This window comes from Carcharodon carcharias, chromosome 16 (genome assembly GCF_017639515.1).
Source record: "Carcharodon carcharias isolate sCarCar2 chromosome 16, sCarCar2.pri, whole genome shotgun sequence".
NCBI lineage: Eukaryota > Metazoa > Chordata > Chondrichthyes > Lamniformes > Lamnidae > Carcharodon > Carcharodon carcharias.
Window position 1 is genome coordinate 194783 of NC_054482.1, and position 16820 is coordinate 211602.

Consider the following 16820-nt stretch of genomic DNA (forward strand, 5'->3'; position numbering starts at 1 on the left):
ATTTTATTTACAAAACAGCAGCAGCAGCAACTACACGTGTGCATCAAACTCTATAACTAAAGAAGAACTCTCCTCTGGAGGTTTGCTGCATTGCTAACTCATTGGTTTACACAGATCATGTGATCTTACAACACAGGATTATTCTTAAAGCTACATTCCTATGTTTATCAGGACTATAATTACTACAACATTGAATTTATTCATTCTAGTTTACATTTCCTTCTCAGTCCTTGTGCTATCAGTTTCATTGTTCTTCAAGATGATCAGTTTCGGAGCACCACAATTGCCTTGATCATTCAGATCCCAGATTTCCTGTAGAGGGTGCAGCACTTGTCTCCTACTTCCAGTAACTTGTGGCAGAAAACATTGCTGAGGTTAGTGACACTTCAGGGCTAAGATGTGGATTATAAGCCTTTTTTTTTTGGAAACCACTCAGAACTTGGTTGTTCTTTGTATTAATTAGGGCACAAAATCCTGGTAAATGAACCTGAATGTCATGTAATCTGGCTTGTGTGCAGAGTCAGTACTTTGTGCAAAATGCATACCAGGTAAAACACATTTTCAATCAAACAAAACTGCAGTCATGAAGAAAAGATTGTTTCAAACCACCTTGTATTTCCTTGTATTTCGTCATCCTGACCCGCTCTTGACAGTTGAAAATTCAATTATGCTCCAAGAGTGAAAAGCCACCCAATGATCCTGATTTACTGCTCAATGCTATCTGCTGACAGGCTTCATGTAAATAAAAATATTTTATTTCTGTCTGTTAGATTATTTTCCTTCTGGGAGTGTTAGCTGCATGAAAAAGAGCCAACGACAAAATGTTTTCTTTGAAACAACTTTCCATCTGCTTGTGAAGAATTGACAAATAACATTGTGATGCAAAATCTGAATGTTAACCTGTATTGTGACATTGTGCAATGCAAGATCCAACAAATCTCAAATAAATGACTTGTTAGTCTATTTTCAGTGATGCTGAGGGAAGTACATTGGCCAGGAACTCCCTGTTCCTCTTCAAATCACACATGGGACATATTCATATGAACTATTGGCCAAGACACTGGTTCATGTCTGATCTAAACTACAGCACCTCCAACAATGCAGCAATTCCCTAGAACTTACAGCTTAAATTTTGTGCTCAGATTTTGGCATTGGATTTAAACCTACAACTTTCTCAGTCCAAGACAAAGTGTGCTACCACTGGGCCAAACTATTCGCTAGGGTGTGAATGCCTTTCCTTTAATCTCAGTGGTGGTAATATTAGTGACATGGTAAGATGAATGTCAAGGAAATAGGAGGTGCTGGGAATAAAGTACAAATAATATGGCTCCGATCACAGTGGTTCCTGATTCATAACTGAAAGAAACGTGTTTGTTTTCTGTGCGAATTCTGCTGGAGAAAATATAGTTACAATTGACAACATGCTTGTTTCCATGAAATCACCAGGATGTGTTGGAAAGAGAAAATATCAAAATTCAGAGGAAAGTGTTGGTGCAGACTGTCACTTAGCAGGTTTTGAATTAAGGATACATTCTCTGTCATCTGCTATAGTCATGCGATAATAGAAACTACCTGGCTTCTACAACTGTATACAAACAAGGAAAAGGATTATATTGAACACATAAACTCATCTATACCCAATTACAAACCCCAGTGTCACAAAACATGCTTTAGAGGTCAAATGGCTTGTATGCAAGATATGGCTTTCTCTTTATTTGAGATTAAATTACCGACTCAATAATTAAACAAAATGTAGTAAGGCTTAACAAACACCTATTTTTAGCTTCTGGCTGTAGAATTCCAGATCCATAAAGATCACATTTGCTATGACATAGAATTGAGCAGTAAATCAGGATCATTGGGTGGCTTTTTATTCTCAGAGCAGAATTGAATTTTTAACTGTCAAGAGAAGGTCAGGATGACTATATGGAAATGTTGATATGTTGATATATATGAAAATAGGCTTATTCAAAGGAGCATATCATTTCATAAGATGTTGCCCTGTTCAGTGTTGCTTTGTGGCAGGTTTACAAGCCAGAGAGCTTTGATGTTTAAACTGATTCTAAAAATGTTACAATGAAAACAAACTAATTTGGAACACTGCGTATGAAATCCTTGGATAAAGATTTCACTTTGTGAGCACCGTAGTTCAATTAAGACATGTAAAATGTAGTATGGTTCTCGGAGAAGCCAAGAAAGCAACTTCACCAACATCTGTTGCAATATGCAAAACCCAAAAGTTCCCTTCGAGTACTTTGGCTCAGCAACAATTTTGTTCATTGTGCCTCTGTGAATCACTTTGGGATTCTTTTCATTGTTGAAGGTGCTGTTTAGATGGAAGCTGCTGTTGTAAAGGAGATACTTCCCCACAATTCTAGAATGTGTAGCATAAGAATTGAGAATAAAATGCATCTCCTGTCAATCTTCCAATACCCTATAAAGCCCAACTGTTATTTCTCAAATGGTGTAAATGCCTAAATGTATTTAGTCAAACTGTTCATCCAATGAATGTGATTTGGTTGTGGGTTGAACTTGGAAGTAGCTACTTTTTAAAAACCAACTGGTGTTTCTTTTTTGCAGGCCTTCTCAAATAGAAGCATTACAGTGGCGTGAATCTCTGGAGAAGCTTCTGATGAACAACTGTAAGAGACTTAATCATCAATCTGATTCTAGTCTTAACAACCTCAAAGATTTCAATCACTTTGATTTTATTTCAGAACATAGATAAGCTAGTATAGTGGCATAAGATAGCAACAGCAATTTGCCTTCATGTAGCACTTTTAACATAGTAAAATGACTTAGCAGCAGAATTGTATTCCATCACAATCTGACATGCCTCTCATGGTCTGGCATATCCCTCATTCCACCACTGCCATCAAGCCAGGCACTAGTCCTGGTTGAACCCTTGTTAAACATGGAGTGTCGAAAAGTATGTCAGCAGCAATGCCAGGCATATCTAAAAGTAAGATGCTAACCTGGTGAAGCTCCAGCCCTGGATTTTATGCATGTTAAAAGGGAAGTAGTAATCTATAGGCAGAGCTAAGCGATCACACAACTAATGGATCAGATCAAAGCTTTGCAGTTCTGTCAAATCCATTTGTGAATGGTGGTGTATGGTTAAATAATTAACATGAGGAGGAGGAGACTCCATGAATCACAGAAATACAGAATTGTTAGAGTGTAGAAGGAGGCAATTTAGCCCATCATGTCTGCATTGGCTCTCTGTGCATTTTAACTTATTGCCAATGTCTTGCCTTTTCCCCATAGCCCTGCACATTGTTTCTATTTAAATAATCATCCAATGTCCTCTTGAATGCCTCAATTGAACCTGCCTCCACCAGACCTCCAGGCAGTGCATTCCAGACCCTAACTACTCGCTGTGTGAAAAAGCTTTTACTCACCTTGCATTTGCTTCTTTTTGCAAAACACTTTAAAATTGTGCCCTCTGGTTCTCGATCTGGAGAAGGAACAGTTTCTCTATATCTACTCTGTCCAGACCCTCATGATTTTGAAAACTTCTATCAAGTCTCCTCTTAGCCTTCTCCCCTCCAAGGAAAAGAGTCCTAATTTCTCCAATCTTCCCTCACAACCATTCTTGTAAACCTGTTCTGCACTCTCCAATGCTATCCCCCCCCATCCTATAGTGTGACACCCAGAACTGTGCACAATACTCCAGCTGAAGAGTAACCAGTGTCTTATATAAGTTCTTCATAACCTCCCTGCTCTTATGCTCTATGCCCCTATTAATGAAGCTTAGAATACTGTATTCTTTAGAAACAGCTCTCTCTACCTGTCCTGCCACCTTTATTGACTTATGTACATAGACACCCAGGCTCTGCTCCTTCACACCCTTTAGAATAGTAGCCTTTATTTTATACTGTCTCTCCATGTTCTTTGTACCAAAGTGTATCACCTGACACTTCTCCGCATTGAACTTCATCTGCCACCTATCTGCCCACTCCACCAATGTGTCAATGTCCTTTTGAAGTTCTACACTGTCCTCCTCACAGTTTACAATTCTCTCAAGTTTTGTGGCATCTGCAAACTTTGAAATTGTCCCCTGTACACAAGGATCCCTGGGGAACTCCACTACAAATCTTCTTCCAGCCCGAAAATTACCCATTAACCATTACGCTCAGTTTCCTGTCCCTCAGCTAATTTTGTACCCACATTGCTATTGTCCCTTTTATTCCATGACCTATAAATTTCCTCTCAAGCCTGATGTATGGCACTGTATAGAACACCTTATGGAAGTCCATATACACCACATCAATGACCTTGCCCTCATCAACCATCTCTGTTACCTCTTCAAAAAACTCCAGCAAGTTAGTTAGACACAATTTTCCTTTAACAAATCCATGCTGACTCTTCCAAACCAATCTTCATTTTTCCATGTGACTATTAATTCTATCCCAAATAAGTGTTTCTAGATGTTTTCCCACCACCAAAGTTAAACTGACTGGTCTTTAATTGCAGGGCAGATCTTCGCAAACTTTTTTGAACAAGGGCGTAATGTTTGCAATTCTCCAGTCCTCCAGCACCTCCCTCAAATCCAGGGAACATTGAAAGATTTTTGACAGTACCTTTGCAATTTCCAATCTCACTTCCTTCAATATTCTTGGATGCATCTCATCTGGTCCCGATGCCTTATCAACTTTAAGTACCTCCTCATTATCAATTTTAAATCCTTCTAGTGACTGAGTTTCCTTCTCTGTCACCATGGCCTGGGCAGTAGCTGCCTCGTAGGAAAGACAAGTGCAAAGTACTCATTTAACACGTCAGCTATGCCTCTTGCCTCCATGTGTAAATCTCCTTTTTGGCCCCTCATTGGCCCTACTCCTCCTTTTACCATCCTTTTACTATTAATCTGCTTATAGAATACTTTGGGATCTCCTTTTATGTTTGCTGCCAGCCTTTTTCACAATCCCTCTTTGCTTCTTGTATTTGCTTTATCACATCCCTTCTGAGCATCCTGTATTCAGCCTGGTTCTCAGTTGTATTTGCTAGCTGATGCCTGTCATAAGCACACTTTTTCTTCTTTAACTTAATTTCTATCTCCTATATCATCCAGGGAGCTCTGGATTTATTTGACCTACCCTTCCCTTTTAAGGGAACATACCTTGACTGTGCTCAAACCATCTTCTCTTTGGAGGTAGCCCATTGTTCAGCTACTGTTTTTCCCACCAACCTTTGGTTCCAGTCTATCTGGCCCAGCTCCATTCTTGCCTCATTGAAGTCCGCTCTCTGCCAATTGATTATTCTTACCCTGGATTGACCAATGTCATTTCCACCGTCATCCTAAACTTTATGATACAATGATCACTGTCTCCTAAATGCTCCCCCACTGTCACTTGATTTACTTGGCCCACCTCATTCCCAAGAACCAAGTCTAGCAGTGCCTCCTTTCTTGTTGGACAGGACACATACTGCTGTAGGAAATTCTCCTGACAACAGAGAAACGAGTCCTGGAGGCTTTTTTTTAGCCTTTTTTAAGTATACAAATATACAAGAGTTGTCTTCGGGCAATGAAATGCAATTGCTTCATCACAGTTGATTAAAAATGCATTTCCACTGAGATGCAGTGATATTTGTAATCCATTTCAAGGCTGTTGATTTATTTTGCCAAATGAAGTAAGTTTGAAGTTCTTAAATAATATTCAGATCTCTCTTTTCTTGGTCCAAAGTGGATGGCCTCACATTTACCTGTATTGAAATCCATCAGCCACTGTTAACGTCCCTTTATATGAGGGGCAAATATGTCTGATTTGAAGCCATCGCATTATCTGACTCCAATGTTGTTCAGTTATTTCACTTGTATTCATTGCACCCATTGCTTTCTATTCAAACACTGGTAGGTACTCAGAACCTCAAATTACCTCCACTCGGCAAAATAAATCAACAGCCTTGAAATGGATTACAAATGGCACTGCATCTTAGTGGAAAATGCATTTTTAATCAACCATGTTGAAGCATTTGCATCTCATTGCCTGAAGAAAACTCTTGTATATTTTTATACTTAAAAAATGCTAAGAAAACTTCAACTTTTCATCATCCAGGGTTTGTTTCTCAGCTGTTGAGCTTGCTTCTTAGATTACCAATAACCGTATACTGCTGGAAATGTGGCTGCGGTAAAGTAGAGTGTGTTAAAAGCCGCATGCAGTTAATTCTGTTCGGCTTTGCACAAAGACAGATTTTGCCTTCAATTTCTTCCTTACTGAATATGCACAAATTTAAGTGTTGCAGATTACATTTTAATCTTTAAGCCTGTGCAGTTCTACACAGCACTAACATTTTCAACCCTAAAAGACTCTACAATTCATTATCCATGTATTCAATGTTACTAGTATCATGAATGACCGCTAGATAGGAATTGTGGAATAACCGGATTCGGACAGAAGATCCAGACACTGCTACAGACTTTATAAAGCTAAACATTCCTTAATGTATTTTCCATTATACTATTTGGGAATTAAAATGATTTTGTTCACTCAACACTCTTATAATAGCAATACAACATAAGTCCAATGGGAATTCACAACATCAGACAAAACTTTTAACAATCATGAGAAAAAGATTCTGTATTTTTTGTAGTTACCCCGACCACTTTTTCTAAATGCATGTTTTGGGACCACATGCTGTCAAAAGATCACTGAGAGCAGGCATGTCCAAACATTGGCATTTGATGCAATGTCAACTATGCTGGAATTTTGTGATTCCCCTTGTTTAAGGGCTTTGGAAAGTAAAGGTCAGTTTGTCATCATTTCTTTATCCTACTTATGCTGGTGCCTCGCTTAGACTGAAGTTCACACAGTGAATTACATTGAGATCTGAACCAGTCGTTCGGCTGTATTTGACCTGCAGAGTTGAACCCAAACGTTTCTTGTTTCAGGAGATGTTTGGCTGGTGGTCTTTTGTGTTGTTTGCCTTCCTCTGACATCTGGACAGTTTTGCCTCAGTGGTCCATATCAAAACAGTTATCAAATTTTCTCAAATATGGTATCAAACGCGTGTGGCCAAGAATGTCAAGCACTGTAGCCAGATTTAATCGACAGCAGAATGAAAGTGTTTGTGATTAAATCATGAAATATGCTTGTTTAATCTATTCCAGCTGTTGGCTGTGGTGAAATATGATCAACTTAGAAAGATTTTTTCCACTGGTTTGTTTCCAGATGGCCAGGCTGCCTTCAAAGCTTTCCTCCAATCAGAGCACAGTGAGGAGAACATTGAGTTCTGGATGGCCTGTGAGGACTACAAAGCAACCACATCACCTATTAAGCTGGCCTCCAAGGCAAAGAAGATCTATGAAGATTTCATGCAGAAAGAAGCTCCAAAGGAGGTTGGACAGTCATCAGAAGAGCTAGTGTAGATGTGGCTATGTTTACATGGGGAAATATAACACCATTTCTAACTGAATAAATGGAATTTGTTGGTATCTCCCTTGACTCAATCATTCATGGCTTTCATTCCTTCATGCTCGCCAAGAAGATCGTCTTAGTTGAAAAATCCAAGGCAATAACATTAGTGCTGGGATTAAAATTTCGTAATTTTGTGCTACAGATTTGAAATCAGAATGCTCAACCCTTTTTTCAAGTCTTGACATGATTGAGGCAGTTCATTATAAAACTATTAAATAAAACTAAATCAATATTAAAATATTTTGAAATTGGATAATGTCAAAAGTATAGCACATGACTAAAGAGTATTAAAGCACTATCTGCATTTATAATACTCCAAGGCAGAAAAAATCCAGCTGATGGAATCTAAGCTTGCTTGGTCTGGAAGACTATGGGCCCTCTCAGCAAGGGGCAAATGTGGAGCTATGTATTAACTTAGGATGAGATTTAACCAATGGTGATGTTAGATAACATGTGCATCTTAACATCTGGAATGTACTAGGTCTCTTCACTGACAGCAACTATGTTTCGTAACGCCATGCAAGAACATTTGCTGTCACATCATATGGTTGCATGGTCAAGTATAATGAGGTTGTCCAGTTCAAACTCTGATCATAAAAACCATTACCTATTTGCAAACAAAAAGACAAGAACACTTTTTCAAAGCATTACTAATTTATACTAAGAGGATAACAGGGGTTGATGCATATTCCATTTGTGAAGTACTCCTTCCAAACATTTGCAAGACTTCTTTTCCAAAGAAGTAATCCTCATGAAAATTGTGCCATTGCCTATAAAGTGCTTTCCTTTTCTAGACTTTTTTCTAGACCTATAAAGGCCTTCAGAAACATTCCAGATGCAAAGGTGGCATCCAGTTTTCAGCCATTTTGAAAATCCAAATTTACTTGATTTTAAAACAAGAATATCTAACTTTAACCCATGTATTCGCAATGGTTCTGCTGTTCTAAAATTTATGCTTTACAACATAATGAGAGCACATATTGAGTATTTGCCTTCTCCTCTTTAGATCAATGTTGACCACTACACCAAAGAGATCACGGTGAAGAGCCTTGTTGAACCCTCAACATCAACCTTTGAACTGGCGCAGAAGCGAGTGCTCACTTTGATGGAGAAGGATTCGTTCAGCAGGTTTCTGAAATCTGAACTCTATCTGGAGCTGATAAAGTAACAATGTAGATGGGCTGTGCAAAGGCTGGATAGAGTGAGACCATCGGTCTCCCCACACAGTCACTAACTGAATATTCTCTCACTGCTGTTAGCTAAAATAATTATTTCAAGTGTTTTCTCTTTAAAGCTTTGGGCACTATGCTGACCTATCATTTATCTAACACTTGTCTTTGCATAGCCCTGAAATAAACAGGCACCATCTATGGCAAAGTGTACCTTTAATGTTGTACTGGTCTTTTATGTGTGTTTTTTCCTTATTTTTCTGAAGAGATTATATCCAGTGATAAATAACCATGTGGCTTCAAACAAATTATTGGGCAAATCAAATCATTCTTTTAGGATTCTTATCACCAAGAATCTGGAAAAACCTTTTGAAAAAAATGAAAGTAAAAAAAATACTAATTCTATTGAGCAAGCACCTTTCATCCTTCCTATATTGAGAAAACAACAGCAGTTGTTATAACAAATACTGTGGAAGGTATGTTATTGGAGTTTACAAAAGATTCTTATATTAACTAGTGAAGCTTACTATAAATATATCACACTATACTACAGTATAAGCATATGCTCTTAAACTGTAATAAATATTCTGATAGTTTGCTTCAACCTACAGAGGCACTGAAAATGTGCAGAGTAGGAATGCAACTATCAGCAGATGCAGCCCTCATACTTGTATAGCTTTACGGAGACACAAGCCTTTGTAAACCATTACTCTGGCAGTTTATGTTGACCACCAGATCATCACCTTCACTAAGGTGAGGCGTGGCTATTCCATCTCAATTGTAGACTGCATTGTACACTCTGATGAAGCCTGTACGCAAGTTTATACATTCATTCATCCGGTCACACAAAAGTGTTTAGTTATTACAAATATATCTCCCTATTTCATCTGAAAAGTAAATCCCAATAAATAGCACATTCTTCAGTCAGGATGTGCAGATTATATTTCTAAAATTCCTCCATAATCTACAATACTTCAGTGGCAAAAGAGCAATGTATCACAGATACTTCACTGGCAGAGGCAGGCTGGGTTTGCAGGCTTACCAAATTGGATTTTTAACCATATCATTTCAATTAGATTTTGTTGAAGGAAAAATGAAAGAGAAGGAGATTGAAACTTAAAATGGACAATACACCTAAATGTTGACCATTATAATCAATTAACTCAACTTAAACACAAGTCTCTAGTAAACATTTTGCACTCAAAAAAAGTAACTAAATAAACCAAAAAATGTCAGGATTCATGGTTACTCCACTGCTGTATAGCCATATATAATCTATACTAACACATATCTACATACAATCTATACTAACATGTCCAAATAAACCTGTGCCAACAGGTCCACATACATTTTATGCCAGATGTGTATTTTGGTTAAAAAAAGTTCCTAATTATCATTTAAATTCATACAAGGAAATTATTTTTGTCACTTATGGATATCAGCAGACATTGAACATGAAATAGAATAGTCTCAACAGTATCACTGAAAGATTTACAGCAATTATTCTGATCTGGCACATTTACGCCTGGGAATATTGTATTTCTCCTTCTATGATGGGCTATCTGATAGCGATGCTAAGATTAAACCAACTCTGTCACGGAATGGCTGGAAAGTGTTGGATGATTTGAAGGAAAACAAGAGAGGATGGAGGTGAAACGGTTGTAGAAAGTGGCCCTTGCCTACTTCACGTGTTCTGTATTGTGGCTGGAATAAGCGAAGCACTTTAAGAAAGGAAATGCCTGAAAGAAGTCAAATAATCAGATATTAATGTCGTTCGACCCTTACAATTCCCTTTCATCTCATACTCAGTAACAACTTAACATGGCAGCACATATCGTGAACTGTCTGATGGAATGATTTCATTTTGTACATCAATCATCTGACTAAATAGATTGAATTGAAGAGGGACTGTACTGCCATGTTAAGGAGTAACACAGTCAGATTGATCTTAACACAGAACTGCATAATTTTCAAACAATGATTTACATTGTTTTACTGGACCTTAACAAAGGCTGTATTAATGAGGTTCTATACTGCCCGGATAATGAAAACATACGGTATAATGTTGCATTAAAAATAATCTATGAACGCAAACACACAAAACATAAAGGAAAATCCTACAAAAGTTGTTTACTCAAGCAATGAATGGAATGATTTGTCTGCTTTGTGTTCCTTGCCCACCTGGTAAACTATGTCTACAATATTAACCAAAACATTTAAAGTAAATGCGTAAGTGTTGATTCCTGTATCGTTACTAAATATACTCCATGTAATGCATGTGTGTTAGTATTCCAGTGTGCATAGTCTTATCTTGAAAGACACTTTACTATTAAGAGTTTCAGTAAATGCTTCATTAATTCTGTTGTTATGGTGAGAGATCAGTGAGAAACCTAGGGGGGGCCAAAGCCCATAGTGCAGGACACTACCAAGGTTGAACAGAGCAAGTCCAATGAAGAAGCAATGGCTGGATGATGCCAAGTTAGAACTTTGCCACTAGTACAAAATACTGTAATTTCTACCTAAGAACAATTCATTTCTGCACAAAATGGGAGTGTTTTTGCTATTAAAACACACACACATGCCTGGTCAACAGTTCATGACAAGCTCTACCTAATGTTACATTACCACCCGGCTTTACTGCCTCCACTTTTTTTGCCAGTGGTAAAGTAAGAAACTATTGACTAGATATGGATGCCACCTTGTCGAAATTTGCTTTGACCAATCATAGCTTCAATTGAACAGTTGCTTGACACTCAATGGTGAGAATCTATTTACTCTGGACTGCATCTGAAAGAATTGAACCACACCACTTTGAAGGCAGAAACTAATGCCATCCAAAATGAGTGTTTTATGTTTTAATCATTTCTGAAGCCAAAATCATAAAACAATTACATTGGGAGACATGGTATTGAACCGTAAAATTAAAGTTCCATTTTCAATTCAATATCTAAATGAAGCAAATACTGAAATTCTAGGTACTATGCATTATTAAAAGTGAACTTTTTTATTATTATTCTGCTTTGTATGCAACATATATTCTTTCCAACGGTTTGAACTCCTCATGATCTGACAGCCTCTATCAATTATATAATGCCATGAATAGTTTGTTGAAGGGGAGCAGGTTAGAGTACTATCCTGATGCCAAACTGATGTGTTGTTATACTCTCCATTTCACACCCTGTTTTCATCCAAAAAAATGGAAGAATATTTAATATGGGCAACTCACTGAGCAAGAAATCAGCTACGTCTTCATTTATAGAGACCTATTCATAAAACAATGGGAAACCCAGCCTCCTATCACAAACCTGATGTTCAAGGCATTATATCATCATAGCAATGAATTTAAATGTATTCATTAAATGGTGATTATATACCCATGGACTATAGTAATAAAAATAATGCTTCACTTTTATCTTAATACAACTCAGAAGCAAGTATTTAACCACAGCTTATCAACACCTTCATGTTAATTTTATGAAGTGTTCATTTGGGAGTTCAGTTCTATGACTGAAACATTTGAATTAATATGGGTGTTAAGTATCCCTCCCTTGTCATCTGAGCATTAATGTACTGTTAAAGCTGATAAACGGCTGCAGTATCCTTTTCGTGCATACTGTCATATTTTGAAAGAGTTAGGAACCTAATGAAGTAAACATGTATCTCTATACCAAAGTTTGCCATTTTTTTCTGCGTAACTTAATGGATTTTCTCACAAACAGCTTCAGCTGGGTTCAAAGCGTCACTAAGCAAATCCATTCATGAACAAACTCTTCATGAACCTATGGTGAAAATCATAATGTGTGGTTTTCTCAGTCTACCACAATGAAAATATTTACAATATTCACAACACAATGAAAAGCCAAGTTATTAATGCTCTGTTAACTGCTATTGACTGAAATGTGGGAGTGGAAGCTGATGAGGTTGCAATAATCACTTGGTTTATTGCTAGATTATCTTTTCAACGATCTTTTAAATCACTCATTAAAATTAAATCCAATGAACAGACCAGGAAGATTCTTATTCAATGTCGAGTTAGATCATTGCTCAAATAATTCAGTGGAGGGGCTGCAGTTAGACCGGAAAGGTGGACAATGCTGGATGACAGAAGGAGAGAAGTCAGCCATGATTCCCACTGCTGATCACAATCCATTGTCCTATGCTAGAACGTTCATGGCTGGCTGAGCACGGGAAGGTTGTGGTGCCCACATTGGCTGGAGAGTTCACATATGAAGTCAAATTACTTAAGTAAGGCATGGAGGGCTTTAGTATCCTGAAAAATGTTGTTGTTCTCTAAATGAAGGAGGGAGGGAAAATAATGAAGAGTGGTCATCAGGGAATTAAAAACCATAGGTCCAATTTCAAATCAGTGCCAGTTTAATGGCAGGTGGGCAAAGGTATGAGTTGGAAATTAACCTGCTGCTCTACAAATTAGATCTGATCTATTGCAAATTCTGGGCATCACATAAATCTCATTGGCTGCCTTTGCACCAGGTTAAGAAGGAGCTGAACACTCTCTGCAGGTTGTCTGAAAACAGCAGCTGATTTGAGTGCAGTGCAGATTGGCGACTGAGACTGTCCCGCAGGTGTCTCATGAGTAGAAAGGAAGAGGAATGTATCTGCAGCCGGTCTTGGACTTGGCCCCACAAAGGAAGAAAAACAACTTACTCTTGTAGACCTCCTATAGCTGTGATATCTCTCCTCCGTCATCTTTACTTGCCTGGAAAGACACTGTGCTTTCCCATGCAGACTGCCAAGTTAACATCGTGGTCAGGTCCTAATGGTGTCATCAGAATTCCAGCATGCATTTGGAAACAAGAACCCCCATCAAGGTCAGGTGGACGTGCCTGCCATCTGCTCGGTAGAGCGGGTTATAATTGGTGACTATTCTCTCCTAGGAGCTCCAGAACAGATGGGTAAACCTGGGTGTTTTTAACTGCTCACATACCTGGTTTACAGGTGAGGGTAGGATATAATTTCTCTGCACCCCCACCATATCCCAAAGATCACTTTGAAGCATGTTCTACACATTTCAAGGAGTTTGGCATAATTTCAAAAAAACATGATGATATAATGCAAAATCAGACACATATGGCATTAAAGTAACATTAACAATGGTGTCATCAACTTCAACATTAGGGTACTATCATCAATCCCACACACTCGCTGTCGAGCTATGCCTGAAAGAAGATCATGGCCGGGATTTTCCAACCCCGTTGTGGTGGGATCCACCATGGGAGATTCGGTGGCCCAGCCAAAAGCCCATTGACATGTATCCGCACAGGACGATCCCATAGGCAGGCAGGGCCAGAAAAACCCACCCTAATTTTGGTGAAATTACCCCATTAGCTCCATTGTGCCTGGCAAACACATCAAATTACAGCTGAACAAATTTAAAAACTACCATTATTTTCAAAAATAAAACTTAGGCTTATGAAGTAATCTCTGAGGAAAAGATTTATTTTCCTTTTGGTTAATGGTTGAATGCAGAATGAACAGTTGAAGTCATTGAGCAGGAAAAATACTGCATTAAATATAAAATAGAGCATAACCCTCTCTTTTCCGGTCTTTATTCAGACCCTCCAGGCATTCCACCTCTTGGGATAAAGAGCAAGCACCGAAATGGAATCTGATGGGAATCAGTGGAATTCAGTAGAGTTAAAGGAACATTGCAAAATGGAAACTATTTATGCATTCATTTGGATTCCTGATGCATTTTGCAAGTCTTGACATACAAATCTAGATCTATTGGACTAAATCTAGGGAAAACTTCTGGATTAAAAGATGAGGTTGAAGGGAAAAGCTGCCAATCATGTCACTTTGCATGGAAGAAAACGATTGTACAAACATACCTTAAAGTTATTAAAGAATAATAGAACCATAGAATATTTACACACACAAGCAGGCCATTCGGCCTGTCAAGTCTGTGCCAACTCTACAAGAGCAACTCAGCTAGTCCCATTCCCCTGCCCTTTCCGTGTAGACCAGCAATTTTTTTCTCTTTAGAAAATTATTGAATACTGTTTTGAAAGCCAGAATTGAATCTTCCTCCACCACACGCTCAGACAGTGCATTCCAGATCCTAACCACTTGGCTGCGTTTAAAATTTTTGCTCTGTGTCATCTCTTGAAGTCTACCACTCTCCTCCTCACAATTCACAATATTTCCAAGTTTTGAGGCACCTGAAAATTTTCAAAATTGTGCCCTGAGCACCCAAGTCTAGGTCAAGATAGATCAAGATAAACAGTGTTCCTAAAACCAATCCTTGGGATTCCCCACTATTTACCTTCCTCCACTCCGAAAAATAACCCTTCACCACTACTTTCTGTTTCCCGTCACTTAATCAACCTCATGGCGTTGAATTTTCCCGCCAACGCAGTGGGGGGGTGGTTGTGCAGGGGGAGGTGGGAGCGAGCGAGTGAGAACCCAATCGGCGCCCCTGATCGTGAGCTTGCCTCTATTTCACACGGGCGGGCCAATTAAGGACATGACACACGGCCGGAAGCACTGTGCACTCCCTGTGCAGGCTGGGCAGGGGGTTCCCTGAGTCAGAGCCTGCTCTCTTTCACACATGAGTGCAGAAATCTCCCTCAGGCACCTCCATGCCTCAGGGAGCTTAGTTTAAGTTCTGGAAAATTTAATAAAGGTGAAAAAAAAATTTAAGGACATGTCCCCTCATGTGAAACTGTCACATGAGCTGGTACATGTCCATTAATTTTTTCAAGAATTTTTCTTTAATTTATAAACCCTTCATGAAACGTCATCCTGCTGTGGGTGAGGTTTATGAAATATGCACAGGCTGCCGGGGCTCTTCACCTGCTACTTACCTTAAGGTTGGACGGACAGTGTTCTTAACAACCTTAATTACTTTGTTAATGGCCTTAATAGGCCTTTGACAGTTCGGTGGGTGACGCAGCTGCACCCCTGCCAAACTGACAACGTAAATGACACGCGATGACATCACGATGCCTGCCTGATGTCACCGCGCATCATTTTACACGTCAGCTAACTCGCCGACAGGAAGATTCTTCCCATGTGCCTCTTTTACTGCACGAGATCTAACTTATCTGACAGCTTACAATGTGACATTTTATCAAACAATGTTACCCTCATCGATCCCCTCTGTTACCTCATCAAAAAAAACTCAACGATAAATGTATTATTGGAAAGCCCATCTCCACCTGGAGAAGGCCGGGAGAAAAGCAAGACAGGTATATAATTGGTGATTGAGATGGGCTGCCCAGTATTTTCTCTTGCCCGTTTGGGTAAAGGCCAATTACTCAACTATTAAACCGATCATCACTGAAGCGCCGCAATCTTCTGCAATGGACGTTCTGGCAGAACACAAGGCAGCACAACTTGAGCTAAATGTAGTTTCTTCTCTCCTCTGCACACTCAGAATTGCTCTGGTGATTTGATCCAGCTGTTTGCTTAAGCCTGGCCACTATTTATCTCTCTCGAGCCATCCTCTAGACATTGTGCAGATGTTCAGGCGAACATTCTGATGTATCTTACTGTGGGTACCACCAGCTATAAGTGCTGTTAAACTGTTAGGCTTGCTTGCTGCAGCCTAATATGGCAGTGGCTTACAGGTTTATTGGCCACTGCTGCACACGTTATTCCATGCTCAGTTTACATGTTGCCTCTAGTTTATCTTCTTTAGCTGATTTACTGCAGCTGGAATTCTTTATAAAATTCCATCCACAGATGCCTTTGCCTCTGCCTGGAAGCTCCTGCCTTCACTGTTTATTTGATGTACTAGTGACATCAGTTTAAACCCCTGTGCAGAAGGTGTTCTAATGGTGCAGCTCTAAGCTCCCATACAAATAATCCTTGCTGCAACTTTTATTCTCTGAAGACAGTGGCTCTTGGAATCACCCATGTACACCTAGAGTATTGTAAACAGGACCATGTAGAATTCTATTTTACTCTGGAGGAGCCCCTGTCTTTTTATCTATGTTGGGGGAGGCGATGGCATAGTGTTACTGGTAGACGCAGGGTAATGCCATAGAGTCATAGAGTCATAGAGGTCTACAGCACTGAAAAAGGCCCTTCGGCCCATCGAATCTGCACTGGTCAAACAAGTACCTAACTATTCTAATCCCATTTTCCAGCACTAGGCCCATAGTCTTGTGTGCCATGGCATCGCAAGTGCACATCCAAATACTTCTTAAATGTTATGAGGGTTTCTGCCTCCACCACCCTTTCAGGCAGTGAGTTCCAGATTCCCACCACCCTC

At 39.2% G+C, this 16820-nt stretch overlaps 1 protein-coding gene across 1 annotated transcript in view; it reads left to right on the forward strand.

The window, feature by feature from the left end:
- LOC121289065 (regulator of G-protein signaling 5-like) overlaps positions 1 to 12251 on the forward strand; it is a 50959-nt gene extending 38708 nt beyond the window's left edge. Inside the window, exons 3-5 of the mRNA XM_041208045.1 lie at positions 2581 to 2642; positions 7170 to 7336; positions 8422 to 12251. Of these exons, the coding sequence (XP_041063979.1) occupies positions 2581 to 2642; positions 7170 to 7336; positions 8422 to 8583 (391 nt within the window). The 3' untranslated portion in view covers positions 8584 to 12251. The remainder of the gene's footprint in view (positions 1 to 2580; positions 2643 to 7169; positions 7337 to 8421) is intronic.
- The last annotated feature ends 4569 nt before the right edge of the window (positions 12252 to 16820 follow it).